General features: G+C 38.3%; 1 protein-coding gene across 1 annotated transcript in view; it reads left to right on the top strand.

Annotated features, from left to right (window-relative positions):
* The window catches only part of PLCL1 (phospholipase C like 1), a 376,318-nt gene extending 356,534 nt beyond the window's left edge, over window positions 1–19,784 (top strand). Inside the window, exon 6 of the mRNA XM_005676315.3 lies at window positions 18,122–19,784. Coding sequence (XP_005676372.2) covers window positions 18,122–18,304 — 183 coding nt within the window. The 3' untranslated portion in view covers window positions 18,305–19,784. The remainder of the gene's footprint in view (window positions 1–18,121) is intronic.

The following is a 20,072-nucleotide window of genomic DNA, read 5'->3' as shown; positions in this document are numbered from 1 at the left end:
TATTCTTGCCTGGAGAATCCCCATGGACAAAGGCGCTTGGTGGATTTCAGTCCATGGGGTCACAAAGAGTCGGACACAACTGAGCAACTAAGCACGCAAGCACAGTCTTTTATTTCTAGACTCTCAGTTTTGTTCCATTGGTCTATGTGTCTTTTTATGACAGTACCATACTGTTTTGATTAGCTCTGTAATATAGATGGAATCAGATGTATGATGCCTCCAACTTTGTTCTCTCTCAGGATTGCTTTGGTTATTTGGGATCTTTTTTATTCCGTATGAATTTTAGGGTTATTTTTCTTTTCTTGTGAAAAATGCCACTGGAATTTTGTTAGGGATCACATTGAATCTATGGATGGTTTTGGGTAATATGACCATCTTAATAATTTTAATTCTGATCCATGATCATGGGATATCTTCCCATTTATTTGTGTTATCTTCAGTTTCTTTAATCAGTGCCTTTAGTTTTCAGTGTACAGATCTTTCACCTCCTATGTTAAATTTATTCCTAAGTATTTTATTATTTTTGATGCTATTGTAAATGGAATTATTTTATTTCTTTCTCTTTCTGATAGTTTGTTGTAGGTGTATAGAAATACAACTGATTATATTTTTATGTTGATTTTGTATCCTGCACCTTTACTGAATTCACTAATCAGTTCTAACAGTATTTTTACGGAGTCTTTAGGAGTTTCTATATAAAACATCAGGTCATCATTTTACTTCTTCCTTTCCAATCTGGATATCTTTTATTCCTTTTTCTTGCATTATTGCTCTGGTTAAGTCTTCCAATACTATGCTGAATAGAAATAGTGAGAGTGGGCACTCTTGTCTTGTTCCTGATCTTAGAAGAAAAGCTTTCAACCTTTTACTGTTGACAGTTAGAACCAGACATGGAACAATGGACTAGTTCCAAAATGGGAAAAGATTACGTCAAGATTGTATAGTGTCACTCTGCTTGTTTAACTTATATGCAGAGTACATCATGCAAAATGCTGGGCTGAATGTAGCACAAACTGGAATCAAGATTTCAGGGAGAAATATCAATAACCTAGTTATACAGATGATACCACGCTTATGGCAGAAAGTGAAGAGGAACTAAAAAGCCTCTTGATGAAAGTGAAAGAGGAGAGTGAAAAAGCTGGCTTAAAACTCAAGATTCAAAAAACTAAGATCACAGTATCTGGTCCCATCACTTCATGGCAAGTAGATGGGGAAACAGTGACAGACTTTATTTTCTTGGGCTCCAAAATCACTGCAGATGGTGACAGTAGCCATGAAATTAAAAGATACTTGCCCCTTGGAAGAAAAGCTATGACCAACCTAGACAGCATATTCAAAAGCAGAGACATTACGTTGCCAACAAAAGTCCGTCTAGTCAAGGCTATAGTTTTTCCAGTGGTCATGTATGGATGTGAGAGTTGGACGATAAAGAAAACTGAGTGCCAAAGAATTGATGCTTTTGAACTGTGGTGTTGAAGAACACTTGAGAGTCCCTTGGACTGCAAGAAAATCCTATCAGTCAACCCTAAAGGAAATCAGCTCTGAATATTCATTGGAAGGACTGATGCTGAAGCTGAAGCTCCAATACTTTGGTCACCTGATGTGAAGAACTGACTCACTGGAAAAGACCCTAATGCTGGGAAAGGTTGAAGGCAGGAGAAGGGGCTGACAGAGGATGAGATGGTTGGATGGCATCATCGACTGGATGGCCATGAGTTTGAGCAAGTTCTGGGAGTTGGTGATAGACAGGGAAGCCTGGCATGCTGCAGTCCATGGTGTCACAAAGAGTCGGACATGATTGAGCGACTGAACTGAACTAATGGTGTTACCTGTGGGCTTGTCACACATGTCCTTTTGTATATTGAAGTACATTCCATATATACTCAATTTATTGAGAGTTTTGTCATGAAATGATGTAGAATTTTGTCAAATGATTTTTATGCATCTGTTGAAATGATCATATAATTTGTATATTTCATTCTGTTAAAGTGATGCAATTATGTTATTAGTGAGTAGTATTTAAATAATAGAGGAACTGAAGTATTAAACTACTTCATTTACATATAGGACTGTATATGATTAAGTGTATTAGTCAACTCAGTCGTGTCTGACTCTTTGTGACCCCATGCAGCCCACCAGGCTCCTCCATCCATGGAATTCTCCAGGCAAGAATACTGGAGTAAGTAAGCCATTCCTTTCTCCAGGGGATCTTCCTGACCCAAGGCTCAAACCCAGGTCTTCTGCACTGCAAACAGATTCTTTACTGCCTGAGTCACCAGGGAAACCCAATACTCTCTCTCTCTCTCTCTCTCTCTCTCTCTCTCTCTCTATATATATATATATATATATATATGCATACTCACACAATGACACAATAGTTGTCTACTCTATATTGAAAACTACTTTAAAAAACATGGTTAATCAATGGTTTTCATTTGAGAAAGATATGTGGAAAAAGAAAATCTTATTTATGAGGTCTTAAAAGATATGTCATCAACTTTAACTTTTAAACATAATTTTCGTTATATTGAACATTAATAGAGTATGACTTCATATTTTTAGAACCTTTTTTATGGTTGTTATTAAACAAGTCATTCTGTTTTATTCTTTAATGTTTTGTGGCATTGAATTATTCTAAATTTTTTTGAAATATCTTCTACATTTTGTAAATTATTGTTCTTTCAGATCTAGGTTCTCAGATACTAAAAATACTTACTTAGGTTCTATTTCCATAAATTCAGAGGTATTTAATTAATTGGAGTTCTGACAAACAGTAAAATGTGTCATAAGGATAATTTAAAAAATTGAACTGTATAAAAATTATAAAATCTAATGGCTCAGGTAAACATGTCCAATGTAGTCCACTTTTTTCCTCCTATAAAAAGGAAATAGTTTAATTGCTTTATGTGATAAAGATTTGAAAAGCAGTGTTTTCTCTTTTTTTTAAGTTCAGAGTTTCAGGGGAAGAGTAACACAAAAAGTTCCATTAAGTCACTACTCTGAGACCAGAACTGCTCTTCAACTATTCATCTATATTTCTTGAATGTTCATAGGGTAAAATTTTCAATTTTTAAGAGGCAAGTAGGATGCAGTTGAATATTTGGTTGACAAGTTCTTGAAAAATAATAAATCTGAGTACTGATAACTTTCTGCAATGAGAACTTCTATTTTTGTGCAGTTGAGGTATTTTGTACATAATTCCCCATGGCTACATCTCTGTGCCTGTTACTCTTGCTCACATGTTGTATACATTCCCTACATAACTAGGCTTTCATTTCGGAGAGCAAGAATCCCAGGCCATCTTTGCACAGTTTTACCCTATATTTCAGTAATGTAACATCAAGAGAAATATATCTGTTTTGACACCAACACATTTTTGATTTGCTGTTTTAATTTCTCAAATAAAGGACACTGTAATAGTTGTGTGTATCTCTTTGGAGCAAAACACTTACACCTTTTAGATGCTGCAGATATTCCTCAAAAGCATGGTTTTTCAACAGTTATTAACTGTGCACAGCCCACTACAATATGGTCATGTCCACCAAATGGAGCTGGAACAAATAAAGAGGTACTAACACCATCATACTGTCTGTGGCTGATTTTGGGTGCAATATTATCCAGGGGTGACTCTCGCTGTGGGTGTTGACACTCATGTGGGTAGAATTTCAGGGGGATCTGTCTGCCATTGAGTGTGTGATGACAAATAGCCACACGAGCCTGCCTGGAGACAGTGTTGTATTTGTTTATGGGTGTCGTTGTGAATACATGAGGGCCCCTCCATTCCCAGAGTCTTGATTGACTGCTTTAAATATTTGTGGTGTACTCTGAGACAACCCATGCATTTCCTTCACACATGACAAGGACACTAGTTATAATGTTCGACTGTTCTTTCATGCACTGATATCACAAGGAATTGTGCAGTTCATGGGAAAAATGGATATTAAAGACCATGGATGTCTTTTGTAAGTTACTCTGCCAGAATGTAGCCAAAACTATTTTAGACTGTTTTCAAACAGTGGAGGGAAACTGAATTTCTTAGTATGAACAGGAATAATACAAATTCTAAATGTCTTTTGATAGATGATAAAATGTATTTTTATATATAGCTAATAGCTGACATTCATTTAGAATTCTAGCCTCTTTTATGGTTTTGAGATAAGGGGTACAAGTTGGTTTATGTTTAGTATATTGTGCTCAATAACTATTAGCTTCTGTTTAGTATCACAATAGCATTTTAAAAAATTTATTTATTTTTTACTTTACAATATTGTGTTGGTTTTGCCATACATCAACATGAATCTGCCACAGGTGTACACGTGTTCTCAATACTGAACCCCCCTCCCATCTCCCTCCCCATACCATCCCTCTGGGTCATCCCAGTGCACCAGCCCCAAGCATCCTGTATCCTGCATCGAACCTAGACTGGCAATTCATTTCTTATATGATGTTATACATGTTTCAATGCCATTCTGCCAAATCATCCCACCCTCTCCCTCTCCCACAGAGTCCAAAAGTCTGTTCTATACATTTGTGTCTCTTTTGCTGTCTTGCATACAGAGTTATCGTTACCATCTTTCTAAATTCCATATATATGCTTTGGTATACTGTATTGGTGTTTTTCTTTCTGGCTTACTTCACTCTGTATAATCAGCTCCAGTTTCTTCCACCTCATTAGAACTGATTCAAATGTATTCTTTTTAATGGTTGAGTAATACTCCATTGTGTATGTGTACCACAGCTTTCTTATCCATTTGTCTGCTGATGGACATCTAGGTCGCTTCCATGTCCTGGCTATTATAAACAGTGTTGCGATGAACATTGGGGTACACGTGTCTCTTTCAATTCTGGTTTCCTCTGTGTGTATGCCCAGAAGTGGGATTACTGGGTCATAAGGCAGTTCTATTTCCAGTTTTTTAAGGAATCTCCACACTGTTCTCCATAGTGGTTGTACTAGTTTGCATTCCCACCAACAGTGTAAGAGGGTTCCCTTTTCTCCACACCCTCTCCAGCATTTATTGCTTGTAGACTTTTGGATCGCAGCCATTCTGACTGGTGTGAAATGGTACCTCATTGTGGTCTTGATTTGCATTTCTCTGATAATGAGTGATGTTGAGCATCTTTTCATGTGTTTGTTAGCCATCTGTATGTCTTCTTTGGAGAAATGTCTATTTAGTTCTTTGGCCCATTTTTTGATTGGGTCGTTTATTTTCCTGGAATTGAGCTGCAGGAGTTGCTTGTATATTTTTGAGATTAGTTGTTTGTCCGTTGCTTCATTTGCCATTATTTTCTCCCATTCTGAAGGCTGTCTTTTCACCTTGCTTATAGTTTCCTTTGTTGTGCAGAAGCTTTTAATTTTAATTAGATCCCATTTCTTTATTTTTGCTTTTATTTCCAGTATTCTGGGAGGTGGGTCATAGAGGATCCTGCTGTGATTTATGTCAGAGAGTGTTTGCCTATGGTCTACTCTAGGAGTTTTATAGTTTCTGGTCTTACGTTTAGATCTTTAATCCATTTTGAGTTTATTTTTGTGTATGGTGTTAGAAAGTGATCTAGTTTCATTCTTTTACAAGTGGTTGACCAGTTTTCCCAGCACCACTTGTTAAAGAGATTGTCTTTACTCCATTGTATATTCTTGCCTCCTTTATCAAAGATAAGGTGTCCGTAGGTGTGTGGATTTATCTCTGGGCTTTCTATTTTGTTCCATTGATCTATATTTCTGTTTTTGTGCCATTACCATACTGTCTTTATGACTGTGGCTTTGTAGGAGAGCCTGAAGTCAGGTAGGTTGATTCCTCCAGTTCCATTCTTCTTTCTCAAGATTGCTTTGGCTATTCGAGGTTTTTTGTGTTTCCATACAAATTGTGAAATTATTTGTTCTAGCTCTGTGAAGAATACCGTTGGTAGCTTGATAGGGATTGCATTGAATCTATAGATTGCTTTGGGTAGTATACTCATTTTCACTATATTGATTCTTCTGATCCATGAACATGGTATATTTCTCCATCTATTAGTGTTCTCTTTGATTTATTTCACCAGTGTTCTATAGTTTTCTATATATAGGTCTTTAGTTTCTTTAGGTAGATGTATTCCTAAGCATTTTATTCTTTTCATCGCAATGGTGAATGGAATTGTTTCCTTAATTTCTCTTTCTCTTTTCTCATTATTAGTGTATAGGAATGCAAGGGATTTCTGTGTGTTGATTTTATATCCTGCAACTTTACTATATTCATTGATTAGCTCTAGTAATTTTCTGGTGGAGTCTTTAGGGTTTTCTATGTAGAGAATCATATCATCTGCAAACTGTGAGAGTTTTACTTCTTCTTTTCCAGTTTGGATTCCTTTTATTTCTTTTTTTGCTCTGATTGCTGTGGCCAAAACTTCCAGAACTATGTTGAATAATAGTGGTGAAAGTGGGCACCCTCGTCTTGTTCCTGACTTTAGGGGAAATGCTTTCAGTTTTTCACCACTGTGGATAATGCTTGCTGTCAGCTTGTCATATATAGCTTTTATTATGTTGAGGTATGTTCCTTCTATTCCTGCTTTCTGGAAATTTTTTTTTTTTTAGTCATAAATGGATGTTGAATTTTGTCAAAGGCTTTCTCTGCATCTATTGAGATAATCATATGGCTTTTATTTTTCAGTTTGTTAATGTGGTGCATTACACTGATTGATTTGTGGATATTGAAGAATCCTTGCATCCCTGGGATAAAGCCCACTTGGTCATGGTATATGATCTTTTTAATGTGTTGTTGGATTCTGATTGCTAGAATTTTGTTAAGGATTTTTGCATCTATGTTCATCAGTGATATTGGCCTATAGTTTTCTTTTTTGTGGCATCTTTGTCAGGTTTTGGTATTAGGGTGATGGTGGCCTCATAGAATGAGTTTGGAAGTTTACCTTCCTCTGCAATTTTCTGGAAGAGTTTGAATAGGATAGGTGTTAGCTCTTCTCAGAATTTTTGGTAGAATTCAGCTGTGACGCCATCTGGACCTGGGCTTTTGTTTGCTGGAAGATTTCTGATTACAGTTTCAATTTCCATGCTTGTGATGGGTCTGTTAAGATTTTTTATTTCTTCCTGGTTCAGTTTTGGAAAGTTGTACTTTTCTAAGAATTTGTCCATTTCTTCCACGTTGTCCATTTTATTGGCATATAATTGCTGATAGTAGTCTTTTATGATCCTTTGTATTTCTCTGTTGTCTGTTGTAATCTCTCCATTGTCATTTCTAATTTTATTGATTTGATTTTTCTCCCTTTGTTTCTTGATGAGTCTGGCTAATGATTTGTCAATTTTATTTATCCTTTCAAAGAACCAGCTTTTGACTTTGATGATTTTTGCTATGGTCTCTTTTGTTTCTTTTACATTTATTTCTTCCCTAATTTTTAAGATTTCTTTCCTTCTACTAACCCTGGGGTTCTCCATTTCTTCCTTTTCTAGTTGCTTGAGGTGTAGAGTTAGGTTATTTGACTTTTTTCTTGTTTCTTGAGGTATGCCTGTATTGCTATCAACTTTCTCCTTAGCACTGCTTTTACAGTGTCCCACAGGTTTTGGGTTGTTATGTTTTTATTTTCATTTGTTTCTATGCATATTTTGATTTCTTTTTTGATTTCTTCTGTGATTTGTTGGTTATTCAGAAGCGTGTTGTTCAGCCTCCATATGTTGGAATTTTTAATAGTTTTTCTCCTATAATTGAGATCTAATCTTACTGCATTATGGTCAGAAAAGATGCTTGGAATGATTTCAGTTTTTTTTTTAAATTTACCAAGGCTAGATTTATGGCTCAGGATGTGATCTATCCTGGAGAAAGTTCCGTGTACACTTGAGAAAAAGGTGAAATTCATTGTTTTGGGGTGAAATGTCCTATATATATCAGTTAGGTCTAACTGGTCTGTTGTGTCATTTAAAGTTTGTGTTTCCTTGTTAATTTTGTTTAGTTGATCTATCCATAGGTGTGAGTGGGATATTAAAGTCTCCCACTATTATTGTGTTATTGTTGATTTCCCCTTTCATACTTGTTAGTATTTGTCTTACATATTGTGGTGCTCCTATGTTGGGTGCATATATATTTATAATTGTTCTATCTTCTTCTTGGATTGATCCTTTGATCATTATGTAGTGTCCTTCTTTGTCTCTTTTCACAGCCTTTGTTTTAAAGTCTATTCTATCTGATATGAGTACTGCTACTCCTGTTTTCTTTTGGTCTCTATTTGCATGGGATATCTTTTTCCAGCCCTTCACTTTCAGTCTGCATGTGTCCCTTGTTTTGAGGTGGGTCTCTTGTAGACAACATATATAGGGGTCTTGTTTTTGTATCCATTCAGCCAGTCTTTGTCTTTCGGCTGGGGCATTCAACCCATTTACGTTTGAGGTAATTATTGATAAGTATGATCCCATTGCCATTTACTTTATTGTTTTGGGTTCGGGTTTATACATCCTTTTTGTGTGTCTTATCTAGAGAGTATCCTTTAGCATTTGTTGGAGAGCTGGTTTGGTGGTGCTGAATTCTCTCAGCTTTTGCTTGTCTGTGAAGCTTTTGATTTCTCCTTCATATTTGAATGAGATCCTTGCTGAGTTCAGTAATCTGGGCTGTAGGTTATTTTCTTTCATCGCTTTAAGTATGTCTTGCCATTCCCTCCTGGCCTGAAGAGTTTCTATTGAAAGATCAGCTGTTATCCTTATGGGAATCCCCTTGTGTGTTATTTGTTGTTTTTCCCTTGCTGCTTTTAATATTTGTTCTTTGTGTTTAATCTTTGTTAATTTGATTAATATGTGTCTTGGGGTGTTTTGCCTTGGGTTTATCCTGTTTGGGACTCTCTGGATTTCTTGGACTTGGGTGATTATTTCCTTCCCCATTTTAGGGAAGTTTTCAACTATTATCTCCTCAAGTATTTTCTCATGGTCTTTCTTTTTGTCTTCTTCTTCTGGGACTCCTATGATTCGAATGTTGGAGCATTTAATATTGTCCTGGAGGTCTCTGAGATTGTCCTCATTTATTTTAATTCGTTTTTCTTTTTTCCTCTCTGATTCATCTATTTCTACCATTCTATCTTCTATTTCACTAATCCTATCTTCTGCCTCCGTTATTCTACTATTTGTTGTCTCCAGAATGTTGTTAATCTCATTTATTGCATTATTCATTATATATTGACTCTTTTTTATTTCTTCTAGGTCCTTGTTAAACCTTTCTTGCATCTTCTCAATCCTTGTCTCCAGGCTATTTATCTGTGATTCCATTTTTATTTCCAGATTTTGGATCATTTTCACTATCATTATTTGGAATTCTTTATCAGGTAGATTCCCTATCTCTTCCTCTTTTGTTTGGTTTGGTGGGCATTTATCCTGTTTCTTTACCTGCTGGGTATTCCTCTGTCTCTTCATCTTGTTTATATTGCTGAGTTTGGAGTGTCCTTCCTGTATTCTGGCAGTTTGTGGAGTTCTCTTTATTATGGAGTTTCCTCACTGTGGGTGGAGTTGTATCAGTGGCTTGTCAAGGTTTCTTGGTTAGGGAAGCTTGTGTCGGTGTTCTGGTGGGTGGAGCTGGATTTCTTCTCTCTGGAGTGCAATGTAGTGTCCAGTAATGGGTTATGAGATGTCAGTGGTTTGAGGGTAACTTTGGGCAGCCTGTATATTGAAGCTCAGGGCTGTGTTCCTGTAATGCTGGAGAATTTGTGTGGTATGTTTTGCTCTGGAACTTGTTGGCCCTTGGGTGGTGCTTGGTTTCAGTGTAGGTATGGAGGCATTTGATGAGCTCCTATTGATTAATGTTCCCTGGAGTCAGGAGTTCTCTGATGTTCTCAGGATTTGGACTTCAGCCTCCTGCTTCTGGTTTTCAGTCTTATTTTTACAGTAGTCTCAAGACTTCTCCTTCTATACTGCACCATTGATAAAACATCTAGGTTAAAGATGAAAAGTTTCTCCACAGTGAGGGACACCTAGAGTTACATGGAGAAGAGAAGAGGGAGGAGGGAGTTAGAGGTGACCCGAATGAGATGAGGTGGAATCAAAAGAGGAGAGAGCAAGCTAGCCAGTAATCATTCCCTTATGTGCACTCCACAGTCTGGACCACTCAGAGATGTTCACGGAGTTATACAGAGAAGAGAAGAGGGAGGAAGGAGACAGAGGTGGCCAGGAGGGTAAAAGAGGGAAATGAAATGGAGAGGGACAGATCCAGCCAGTAATCAGTTCTCTAGGTGTTCTCCACCATCTGGAACACACAGATTCACAGAGTTGGGTAGAGAAGAGAAGGGGGAGGGAGGAGACAGAGGCGACCTGGTGGAGAAAAAGGAGAGTCCAAAGGAGGAGAGAGCAGTCAAGCCAGTAATCTCACTCCCAAGTAAAAATGGGTACTGAAGATTGGGTTTTTAAAGGTACAAAATTGATAATAAATACCAAAAAGCAAAGATTAAAAATATAGAGTAGAGGTTGGATTTTCAAAAATACAATGTTAAAGAAAGAAGAAGAAGAAAAAAACAAAGTCACAAAAATCATTAAAAAATATATATACATGAAATTTGCTTTAAAAATAGGGTCTTTTTTTTGAAAAGTAATAGTAGGTTATAAAAGTGAAAATTAAAGGAGTAATAGAGGACTTAAAAATTTAAAAAAGTTTAAAAAAAAGAATGATCGTAAAAATAGTAAAGATATATCTAGGACTTTCTCTGGTGGTATTGTGGGCAGTGTGGGGTCAATTCATTTTTGAATAGTTCCTTGGTCCAGCTAATATTTCTCAAGCTCTATAGGCCCCTTCCTATGTAGTAGGTACTAATGACAGGGTTTTAATCTATTGCACCTGTCACTTCCAAGGCGGTTCCCTCTGTTTTAGCTTCTTCTGTTTGCTGGTCTCTTCAGTGTCTGATTTCCGCCCTGACACAAGGCGGGTGGTGGTGGACACTTTGTTTAGGCTCACTTGTTCAGTCACGCTGTGGGGAGGGAGGGACACTGCAAACAAATAACACTGGCGTGTGCTCGCAGTGTCTCAGCCACACTGGGCCTGCCCCCGTCGCGGCGCACACAGCTCAGGCTCTAGGTTGCTCCACTGGGAACCGTCCGAGGCCGGCCCTGGGCTGCACGCACCTCCCAGGTCTAAGCCACTCAGGTTCAGGCACTCGGGTAGTCCTCAGAGGCGCAGACTCGGTTGGGCCTGCGTTTTGTGCCCTTCCCAGGTCCGAGCAGCTCAGGTGTTTGGCGAGCGCGATCGCTGTGACTTATCGCCTCTCGCATCCCTGCCGCTCGGTTTTCTGGGTGTAAAACTGCTGCACCTTCTCAGGCGGATGATGACTGTCCAGAACCCCAAGAAGTCTTGGTTAGCAAAGAAGCCTGCTTGCAGTTTGGTAGATAACGTCTCTCTGGGGCTGCTACTGCCCACTTCCAGCCCTTCCGGCTCTGGCTGCCTGTCACCGGAGGGGGATGGTGTGCAGCCGGCTTATTCTGTTCCGTCCTTTGTTCTGTGTGCGGTCTTGGTGGTGTCTTATGTTAGAGCTTTTCACATGGCAGCTATCCCACAGTCTGGTTTGCTAGCCCAAGTTAGTTCACTCTGATCACACTCGGGGCATTCGGACCTGATCCTTACTCTAAGCAATGCAGCCCGTGCCTCCCTGCCCAGCCCCCGCTTGCTAGTGGCAGGTGCAGGCATCTGTGCTGCTTCTCTGCTGGGGGAGTTACCGTTGGGCTCATAATCTGTGGGTTTTAATTATTTATTTATTTTTCCTCCCTGTTATGTTGCCCTCTGTGCTTCCAAGGCTCACCACAGACTCGGCAGTAAGAGTGTTTCCTGGTGTTTGGAAACTTCTCTCTTTTTAAGACTCCCTTTCCAGGACGGAGCTCCATCCCTTGTCTCTTTTTTTGTCTTTTACATTTTTTCCTACCTCTTTTTGAAGACAATGGGCTGCTTTTCTGGGTGCCTGATGTCCTCTGCCAGCATTCAGAAGTTGTTTTGTAGAATTTACTCAGCGTTTAAATGTTCCTTTGATGAATTTGTAGGGGAGAAAGTGGTCTCCCCGTCCTATTCCTCCGCCATCTTAGGACCGCGCCCTCACAATAGTATTTTTAAGTTAAAAAAATTTTTTTATTGTGGTAAAAGTCACAAAATATAAAACATACTATTTAACCATATTTAACTGTACAGTTCAGCAGTTCTAAGTACATTCATATTGTTGTGCACCTCTCACCATCATCCATCTCCTGAATTTTTCATTTCCCTAAACTGAAAGTCTGTCCCCATTAAACACTAACTCCCCATCCCCCTCCCCACTCACCCCCTACCTCCTGGGCCCTGACATCTACAAATATACTTTCTGACTCTATGAATTTGTCTATTCTAGGTACCTCGTATAAGTGGAATCAAACGGTATTTTCACCTAATGTATATTGGAATGCATTTTTAAGGTTAGCTTAATATGTGTCCTACAAATAGATTGTGCCTTCTTTCCCCCCCACCTACTGCTGTACAGTAAGTTCTCATTAGTTATCTCTCTTATGCTAAGTTGCTTCAGTTGTGTCTGACTCTTTGTGACACTATGAACCGCAGCCTGCCAGGCTCCTCTGTCCTTGGGATTCTCCAGGCATGAATACTGGAGTGAATTGTCATGCCCTCCTCCAGAGGATCTTCCAAACCCAGGATTGAACCCTGGTCTCTTACTTACAGCTCCTGCATTGACAGGTGGGTTCTTTACCACTATCACCACCTGGGAAGCCCATAGTAATATATAATCATTCCCAATCTGCCAATTCTTCCCATCCTCTTTTTCCCCCCACTTGGTGTCCATACATTTGTTCTCTACATCTGTGTGTCTATTTTTGCTTTTTATTGTCAGTAATAATTTATTAGTAGTAATAAAAATTGTGGTGGCATGGTAGTATATCAGTCCCATTTGCAATCTAAATGCATCACATATTTCTTGATTTCTAGATTTTAACTGTAATTTAATGATGTTGGAAAGATTTGGTTATGAATGCTTAATGTACCTTTTTTAAAAAAACTCATTAATCATTAATTTTTAGATTCAAATTTCTGTAGTGATTTGTGGTTTTCTATGATTCTAAGTGTTACTCTTTCAGTGTGTTGGGATTTCCATGGACTATGACATTTGGAAGCCAAATAACCGTGGAGGTCATTGTTGTTGGGGCTTTTGATATTCTTTTGTCTCATCAGCATCAGTCTGCCTGAGATACCCTTTATTACTTTTACTTCTCTTCAGATTGAAGCAGTCCTCATGTTTTCCCCTGAAGTGTCCTTAATACTGGAGAGATGCTAAACGTTCCCATGAGATTGCTCATATATTGAAATGTTGGCAACAGCTAGACATTTCTTTCAAGTTGGGTATTCAAAGGTCAGATTGTCCATTAATTGTTCATTCCAGGCCATTACAATCTCAGATTTATTTTCCCAAGAGATGTTATGCTTTATATACCACCAAGTAAAATGAATTATCTTGGGCTTCTCTCCTTTCTGCCTTTCTCCCAAGACCTCTGTTGGAGGTGAATTTCTAAGTATACTCTTTAGAAATACCCAGTTATAATACTCCTTAAATGAATACTACACAGTCAGTTCAGTTGCTCAGTCATGTCCGACTCTTTGCAACCCCATGAATTGCACCACACCAGGCCTCCCTGTCCATCACCAACTCCCGGAGTTTACCCAAACTCATGTCCATCAAGTCAGTGATGCCATCCAGCCATCTCATCCTCTGTCGTCCCCTTCTCCTCCTGCCCCCAATCCCTCCCAGCATCAGAGTCTTTTCCAATGAGTCAACTCTTCACATGAGGTGGCCAAAGTACTGGAGTTTCAGCTTTAGCATCATTCCTTCCAAAGAACACCCAGGGCTGCTCTACTTCAGAATGGACTGGTTGGATCTCCTTGTAGTCCAAGGGACTCTCAAGAGTCTTCTCCAACACCACAGTTCAAAAGTATCAATTCTTTGGCGCTCAGCTTTCTTCACAGTCCAACTCTCACATCCATACATGACCACTGGAAAAACCATAGCCTTGACTAGACGGACCTTAGTCGGCAAAGTAATGTCTCTGCTTTTCAATATACTATCTAGGTTGGTCATAACTTTCCTTCCAAGAGTAAGCGTCTTTTAATTTCATGGCTGCAATCACCATCTGCAGTGATTTTGGAGCCCCCAAAAATAAAGTCTGACACTGTTTTCCCATCTGTTTCCCATGAAGTGATGGGACCAGATGCCATGATCTCTGTTTTCTGAATGTTGAGCTTTAAACCAACTTTTTCATTCTTCTCTTTCACTTTCATCAAGAGGCATTTTAGTTCCTCTTCACTTTCTGCCATAAGGGTGGTGTCATCTGCATGTCTGAGGTTATTGATATTTCTCCCGGCAATCTTGATTCCAGCTTGTGTTTCTTCCAGCCCAGCGTTTCTCATGATGTACTCTGCATATAAGTTAAATAAGCAGGGTGACAATATAGAGCCTTGACGTACTCCTTTTCCTATTTGGAACCAGGCTATTGTTCCATGTCCAGTTCTAACTGTTGCTTCCTGACCTGCATGTAGGTTTCTCAAGAGGCAGATCAAGTGGTCTGGTATTCCCATCTCTTTCAGAATTTTCTACAGTTTCTTGTGATCCACACCGTCAAAGGCTTTGGCATAGTCAATAAAGCAGAAATAGATGTTTATTTGGCTTAGCTAAGTGATCTAAATACCTAATATATCTTGTGGGAAATGATACACAAGACAGAGCTATTTCAAGGGGAGAGTTATGGTATAAGCTGGCTAGTTAGGAGGAGTTTGAGAGGGAGTGTAATGGAGTAGAGAAAGGGTGCTAGTTGGTCAATAGAAATCACTGCACATGTAGTGGGAAGAAGTCAGCCCTGAAAAGGAATGACAAGATGGGGGTTGTTAACAATAAACTTCACCCTCTTTACAGTTTTGCCTAGAATGAGTCTTTTCTGCTTCTGCTTATTTAATCAAGAGGACTCAAAGAGTTTAGTCACAGAACAGAAAGATGACCTCTCTATTTTCTTCTTAAAAAGAAAATTGAAACAGCATGTTTACATCACTATTTAAGTGTAAATTTTAATAATGTAGTCTTTCATTTTTCTTGTTCTATTAGTTAATAGATTAATTTTTCTTTTAATATTTTTTACCTGCCTATATCATGTACCCAGGACGTGTTGTCTCTTAGTTATCCAGAGATGATGTCCTTGTGTTTTTGTGTACTGGCACAAGCTGTCTTCTCCAATTGGCCTTTGTTTTCTAGAGAGTGACTTCTGTTTACCAGAACTGACACAGTCTGGCTTTTAGGCCTTGATGCCACTTCTCAGAACCGATGAGATGACATTCTGGCTGATTAATTAGATGTGTTCATAACCTGCTGCCAGAAAAGAGACATGAGAGCATTATGCATTAGTAGTATCAAGCTTGATATTTTTGTGTATTTCACTGCTCTCTTGCAATTAGGAAAGATGCCAGCTTTGCTTTTGTCATGCTTTAAAAATGCTTGATGAAAATTTCAACACTAAGAGAAAAGGGAGCACTTAAAACTAATACTCTGAAAATGAGTTTAATACAGTTTTTTTAAAGGGATGTTTGCATTTGTAAAAGCAGTAGCAGTATACATATCTCAGTAAAAACAAACCTTTATATATGTATGCATTTTAAACAAGTTGGCAAAATTTATATTAAAATGTGCACAACATCAAGACATTTATTTAGTAGTGGTGGTGGTGGTGGTTTAGTCACTAAGTCGTGTCCAACTCTTGGGACCCCATGGACAGAGGAGCCTGACAGGTTATATATAGTCTATGAGATTCTTCAGGCAAGAATACTGGAGTGGGTTGCCATTTCCCACTATTTAGTAGTTGACTATGTCAATTGCTTTTCATATCACCTAATAGCATATTTACTTGTGATTATTTAAATCAGAAACAGCTTTTCAACATACTTTCTTTAATCTTTAAAACTCTGAGGAAGGCAGAAGAATGTTTTTATCATTTTTACAAGAGATAAAGTGGCATAGGGAGAAATTGTTGGAGCTAAAAGCACAACTAAGATCCTCTGACTTTTGTCCCTGCCAACATACCTTGGTGCATCTTATCTTCCTGACTGTAGATCCCATCTCTAAGTTCTGTGCCACCTGGACAATGATTGTCTTTTTATCTATCTTGTTTCCAAGGGTAACGATGACTGGGAGGCTTTAATGTGCTTTGTAGAGTGCACAACTTGCCTTGAAGAGATGCCATATCATCTGTAGTGGTTAAGACTTAATCATCTGTAGTGGTTAAGACTACAGACTCTGGAGTCAACTGCAAGACTTTATTTCAACCCCAGCTCTACCACTTAGTAGCTGTGTGACTCTGGGAATGAGGACCATTCTGGGCCTCTATTTGTTTTTTCACTCTAAACTTCAAATAAGAAAAATGCATATTTTGTGGGGATGTTGTGACAATTGAATAATGAACATATATAAAGCATGAAGAAGGATGACCACAGAGAGCAAGCACTTTGTATGTTATTGTTATTGCTTAAGGACTGCATTTTCAAGGCGGATATGACCTTCTTTTAACTTTCAGAGGGAGCTTGTTATTGTCTATGCTTCCCAAGTTCTGCTGGTGTAGTGCATATTTTCCCCTTTGAAAGTCCCTCTATATCCTAGAGTGTGTTCAGTCTCTCGTCTAGTCTTAGGCTAAATTCTAAGTGTGGTGTGTGAAATACGGTAGGCTTCCCAGGTGGTGCTAGTGGTAAAGAACCTGCCTGCCAATGCAGGAGACATAAGAGATGCAGGTTTGGTCCCTGGGATGGAAAGATCCCCTGGAGGAGGGTATGACAACCCACTCCATATGCTTGCCTGGAGAATCCCATGGGTCAAGGAGCCTGGCAGTCTGCAGTCCATTGGGTCGCACAAAGTCAGACACGACTGAATTTACTTAGCACACAGGCACACCATAACAAAAATATTAGGCAATGCCTTACTTACTCATCCTGTGTTTAAAAGTGTCGTTTGAAGGATTGAGCTATTATGACATAAGATGGAACTGGCAAGTGCTTATACAGATTTTGAGGAAATATTCCAAAGCATTTTAAATACAAGCTTTCTCATATACCCTGAGGTGAAAGCCTTCATCAAATTAAAGAAAGCAAACAGCATATCATGCATAAAATAGATGACTTTTCTCATTTATTCTTTTTCTCGGAGTCTCTGCTTTATAGAGAAACTCTCCAGCAGCTCGTATAACCTCCAGTTTCAAGGTCATACTCTCATGCATAGTCATGAGAATGAAGCTAGGAGACAGAACTGCTTCCTCTTTTGTCTGTACCTGTAGAGATGTGTTCTGGCTTCCCCATACTTACTTCAGCCCCCTGGGCCAGTGTCGGCATACATACTTGATCATCACAACAATGAACTAAAAAAAAAAAAAAAAGATAATGGAAAAAGATCACTCAGGCTGTGATGTAACTGACAATGGATGATTCCCTGTGATCCTTGTTTGCTTTTTTGTTTTAATTGACACACTAAGCCTCCAGAGCCTCTCCTCCATCAACGAGATGGGAACATTGTTTTGACGAAATGGAAGAGATAGAAGGAATGTGGGTAACCTGTAACTTATCAGACTGCAAACTGCAGTGATGATGCAATGTATTAAAAAATAAATAAAAATAAAACAGCATCTCACCAAGCATAAGGGTGTATGATTTACTTTATGAAAGATATTTTGCTTTGTAAGCCCTTGTACACCAAGGAACTGATTTAATTTTTGGTTCTTTGAGGAAGAGCTTCTTTCCTTGTTTTCTCCCGAGCTTAGGAATCCTGGGCTGGGTGGGACAGGAGATGTAGCAATGTGTAAAGTCTCAAACCCTGGTGATGGAAAGGTCGAGTGTCCTCAGTACATTCAGAGGAGGGTGTTTTCCTCTGTGGGAACAGGAATCTCAAGGGGGCTGCCGGCAATCACAGAACCAATGGTGAAAGCTCAGGTTGAGGTCCTTGAGTTAAATTACAAAGACCCTCAATAATGCAAGAAAAGAATGCAGCCTAAACCTGGCAAAAGTGGGCTCTCAAGTCCGAGTCTGCTCCTCGCAGAGCAATAGCAGGAAACATATAGGATGATGTCACTCAGGATCTTCCTGGCCTGTAACTTTTTTCTTTGATGTTTATTTCTGCTTGTTTGTAGGGCCAGGGAGACCTATTGAAGAACGCCAAGAATGAAGCCATAGAAAACATGAAGCAGATCCAGCTGGCATGCTTGTCTTGTGGCCTCAGTAAAGCCCCCAGCAGTGGTGCTGAGGTGAAGAGTAAGCGCAGCCTGGAGGCCATAGAGGAGAAGGAGAGCTGTGAGGACAATGGGAAGCTGTGACCCCGAGCGGCAGCAATGCCTTCACCTAGACTTCCTGCCAAGGACTCTGGTTTTCCCTTCTGATTTGCTTTCTTTAAGATTTTTAGAAATTCACAAGAAGATGCCCTCTATGGGATATTGGACATAAACAGATATTTTCACAGCGTCAGTATTTTAATGTAGTTAATTTATCTAAGTTAAAACCTCTGGTAGCAGTGTTTTAAAATTCTGAGTTTGTGTACACACTCATGTATGGATGTGGGTGGAAGTGTGTGTATGTGTGTATGTGTGTGTGAGAGAGAGAGACAGAGATAGAGAGATAGATAGAGAGCCAAAAAGAAAGATTGACAGAGATAGATGGGAAGGGAAGAGGGAGATTGAGATTCTGTTAAAATATATTCTGTGTTGCATTATTCATTTGGTAAGTTATTACTTATCATTTTGGGACAAATTTGTTAATCTGAAATTCTAAAGAGCACTTACTATAACCTGTTGCTGTGTTTAATTTTTACTTCTCTACCTTTGTCATTTAATTTAGACATCTTAACATAGCTTATTGTGGAAGGAAGCCAAAGTTACCAATGCGTAGATATTTTAATAGATTAAATATAGACTAGACAAATTCTTAAGAATCACAGTAGAAATAAAAGTGAATGAAAGCTAAACAATTGATCAGAATTTCTGGAGGATCAGTTAGTGAACTCTTTAAAATATTTATTAAATAAAATCAAGTTTTAGAAAGCTTTTTGTAGTTTACTAAACAGATGTGACTTCATTGGAAAAGCTGATCATAAGTGAATTTATACCCACCCACTCTGAAACACAGTGAAAACTCTGTTGAGATTAGAATTTTGATGTGATAACAATATTCAGTTATGAAATTCCAAGGTTGAGATTTCTAAGAATGTCTCATTCTTCCAAACTGGGGATCTAGCGTTCATTTTCTCTAACAAACATGGGCAGAGAGGAGGTCTTGGCTTTCACTGCATTTAATTTATAGTACTAAATTTAAAGACATTGTCCAAACAATATCATATCATCATCTTGAGATGATATAAATTCTGTGCATCAGATAACATTGTGATGATTTAAGGACTAACTGATTACAAAAATTTATTACATAATTTTAACACATGCTGAAAAACATACATGCCAAAAAAGCAAATGACTAATTCGGGTACATTTATAATTGCATCCAGATAATTTTTATCCTAATATCTTCATAAAGTACTTGAGTATAATATGTTTGTTACCTCCAACAGAACTAAATGTTCTATGGTTATGAAAATTTATTTATTTAAAACATTGCTTTTATTTTGAAAAGCTTCTTAATTAATTTGGTTAACAAATATGCTAATTTGGGGGAAGTTAGGGAAGATCACTGTTGAAATTTTGCAAATATAAACATCTTCTATGGCTACTGTGTTAAGTTATTTCTGACTTCTTAACACTATTATGTTTATGTTGCACATTACTGAGAGAGTAAAGATATAAAACAACACTTTTATTGTTCTCTTTTATTGGAAATTAATTGAAAAAGGAGCGATAATGAAAATAAGTTATTATATCAGAAATATCTTACAGAATATATGTCCATGGACCAGATATGATGATATTTCTCTCTAGGTTTAAAACTGGCTGCTTAGAAAGCACGCAAGCTCGTTTCAAGGTAGGTTTCCAATGGTATACAGTAACCAGAAAAAGTGTCCTTACCCTCCATTGTAAAAAATACTTAACACTGCATGGTAGTTACAAGGAATAGTGGAACATGGATATCAAAGTCCTTTAT

The sequence above is a fragment of the Capra hircus genome, chromosome 2, assembly GCF_001704415.2.
Source record: "Capra hircus breed San Clemente chromosome 2, ASM170441v1, whole genome shotgun sequence".
Taxonomy (NCBI): domain Eukaryota; kingdom Metazoa; phylum Chordata; class Mammalia; order Artiodactyla; family Bovidae; genus Capra; species Capra hircus.
Note: the sequence above shows the minus strand (reverse complement) of the source record. Positions and strands in the feature narration are given on the sequence as shown.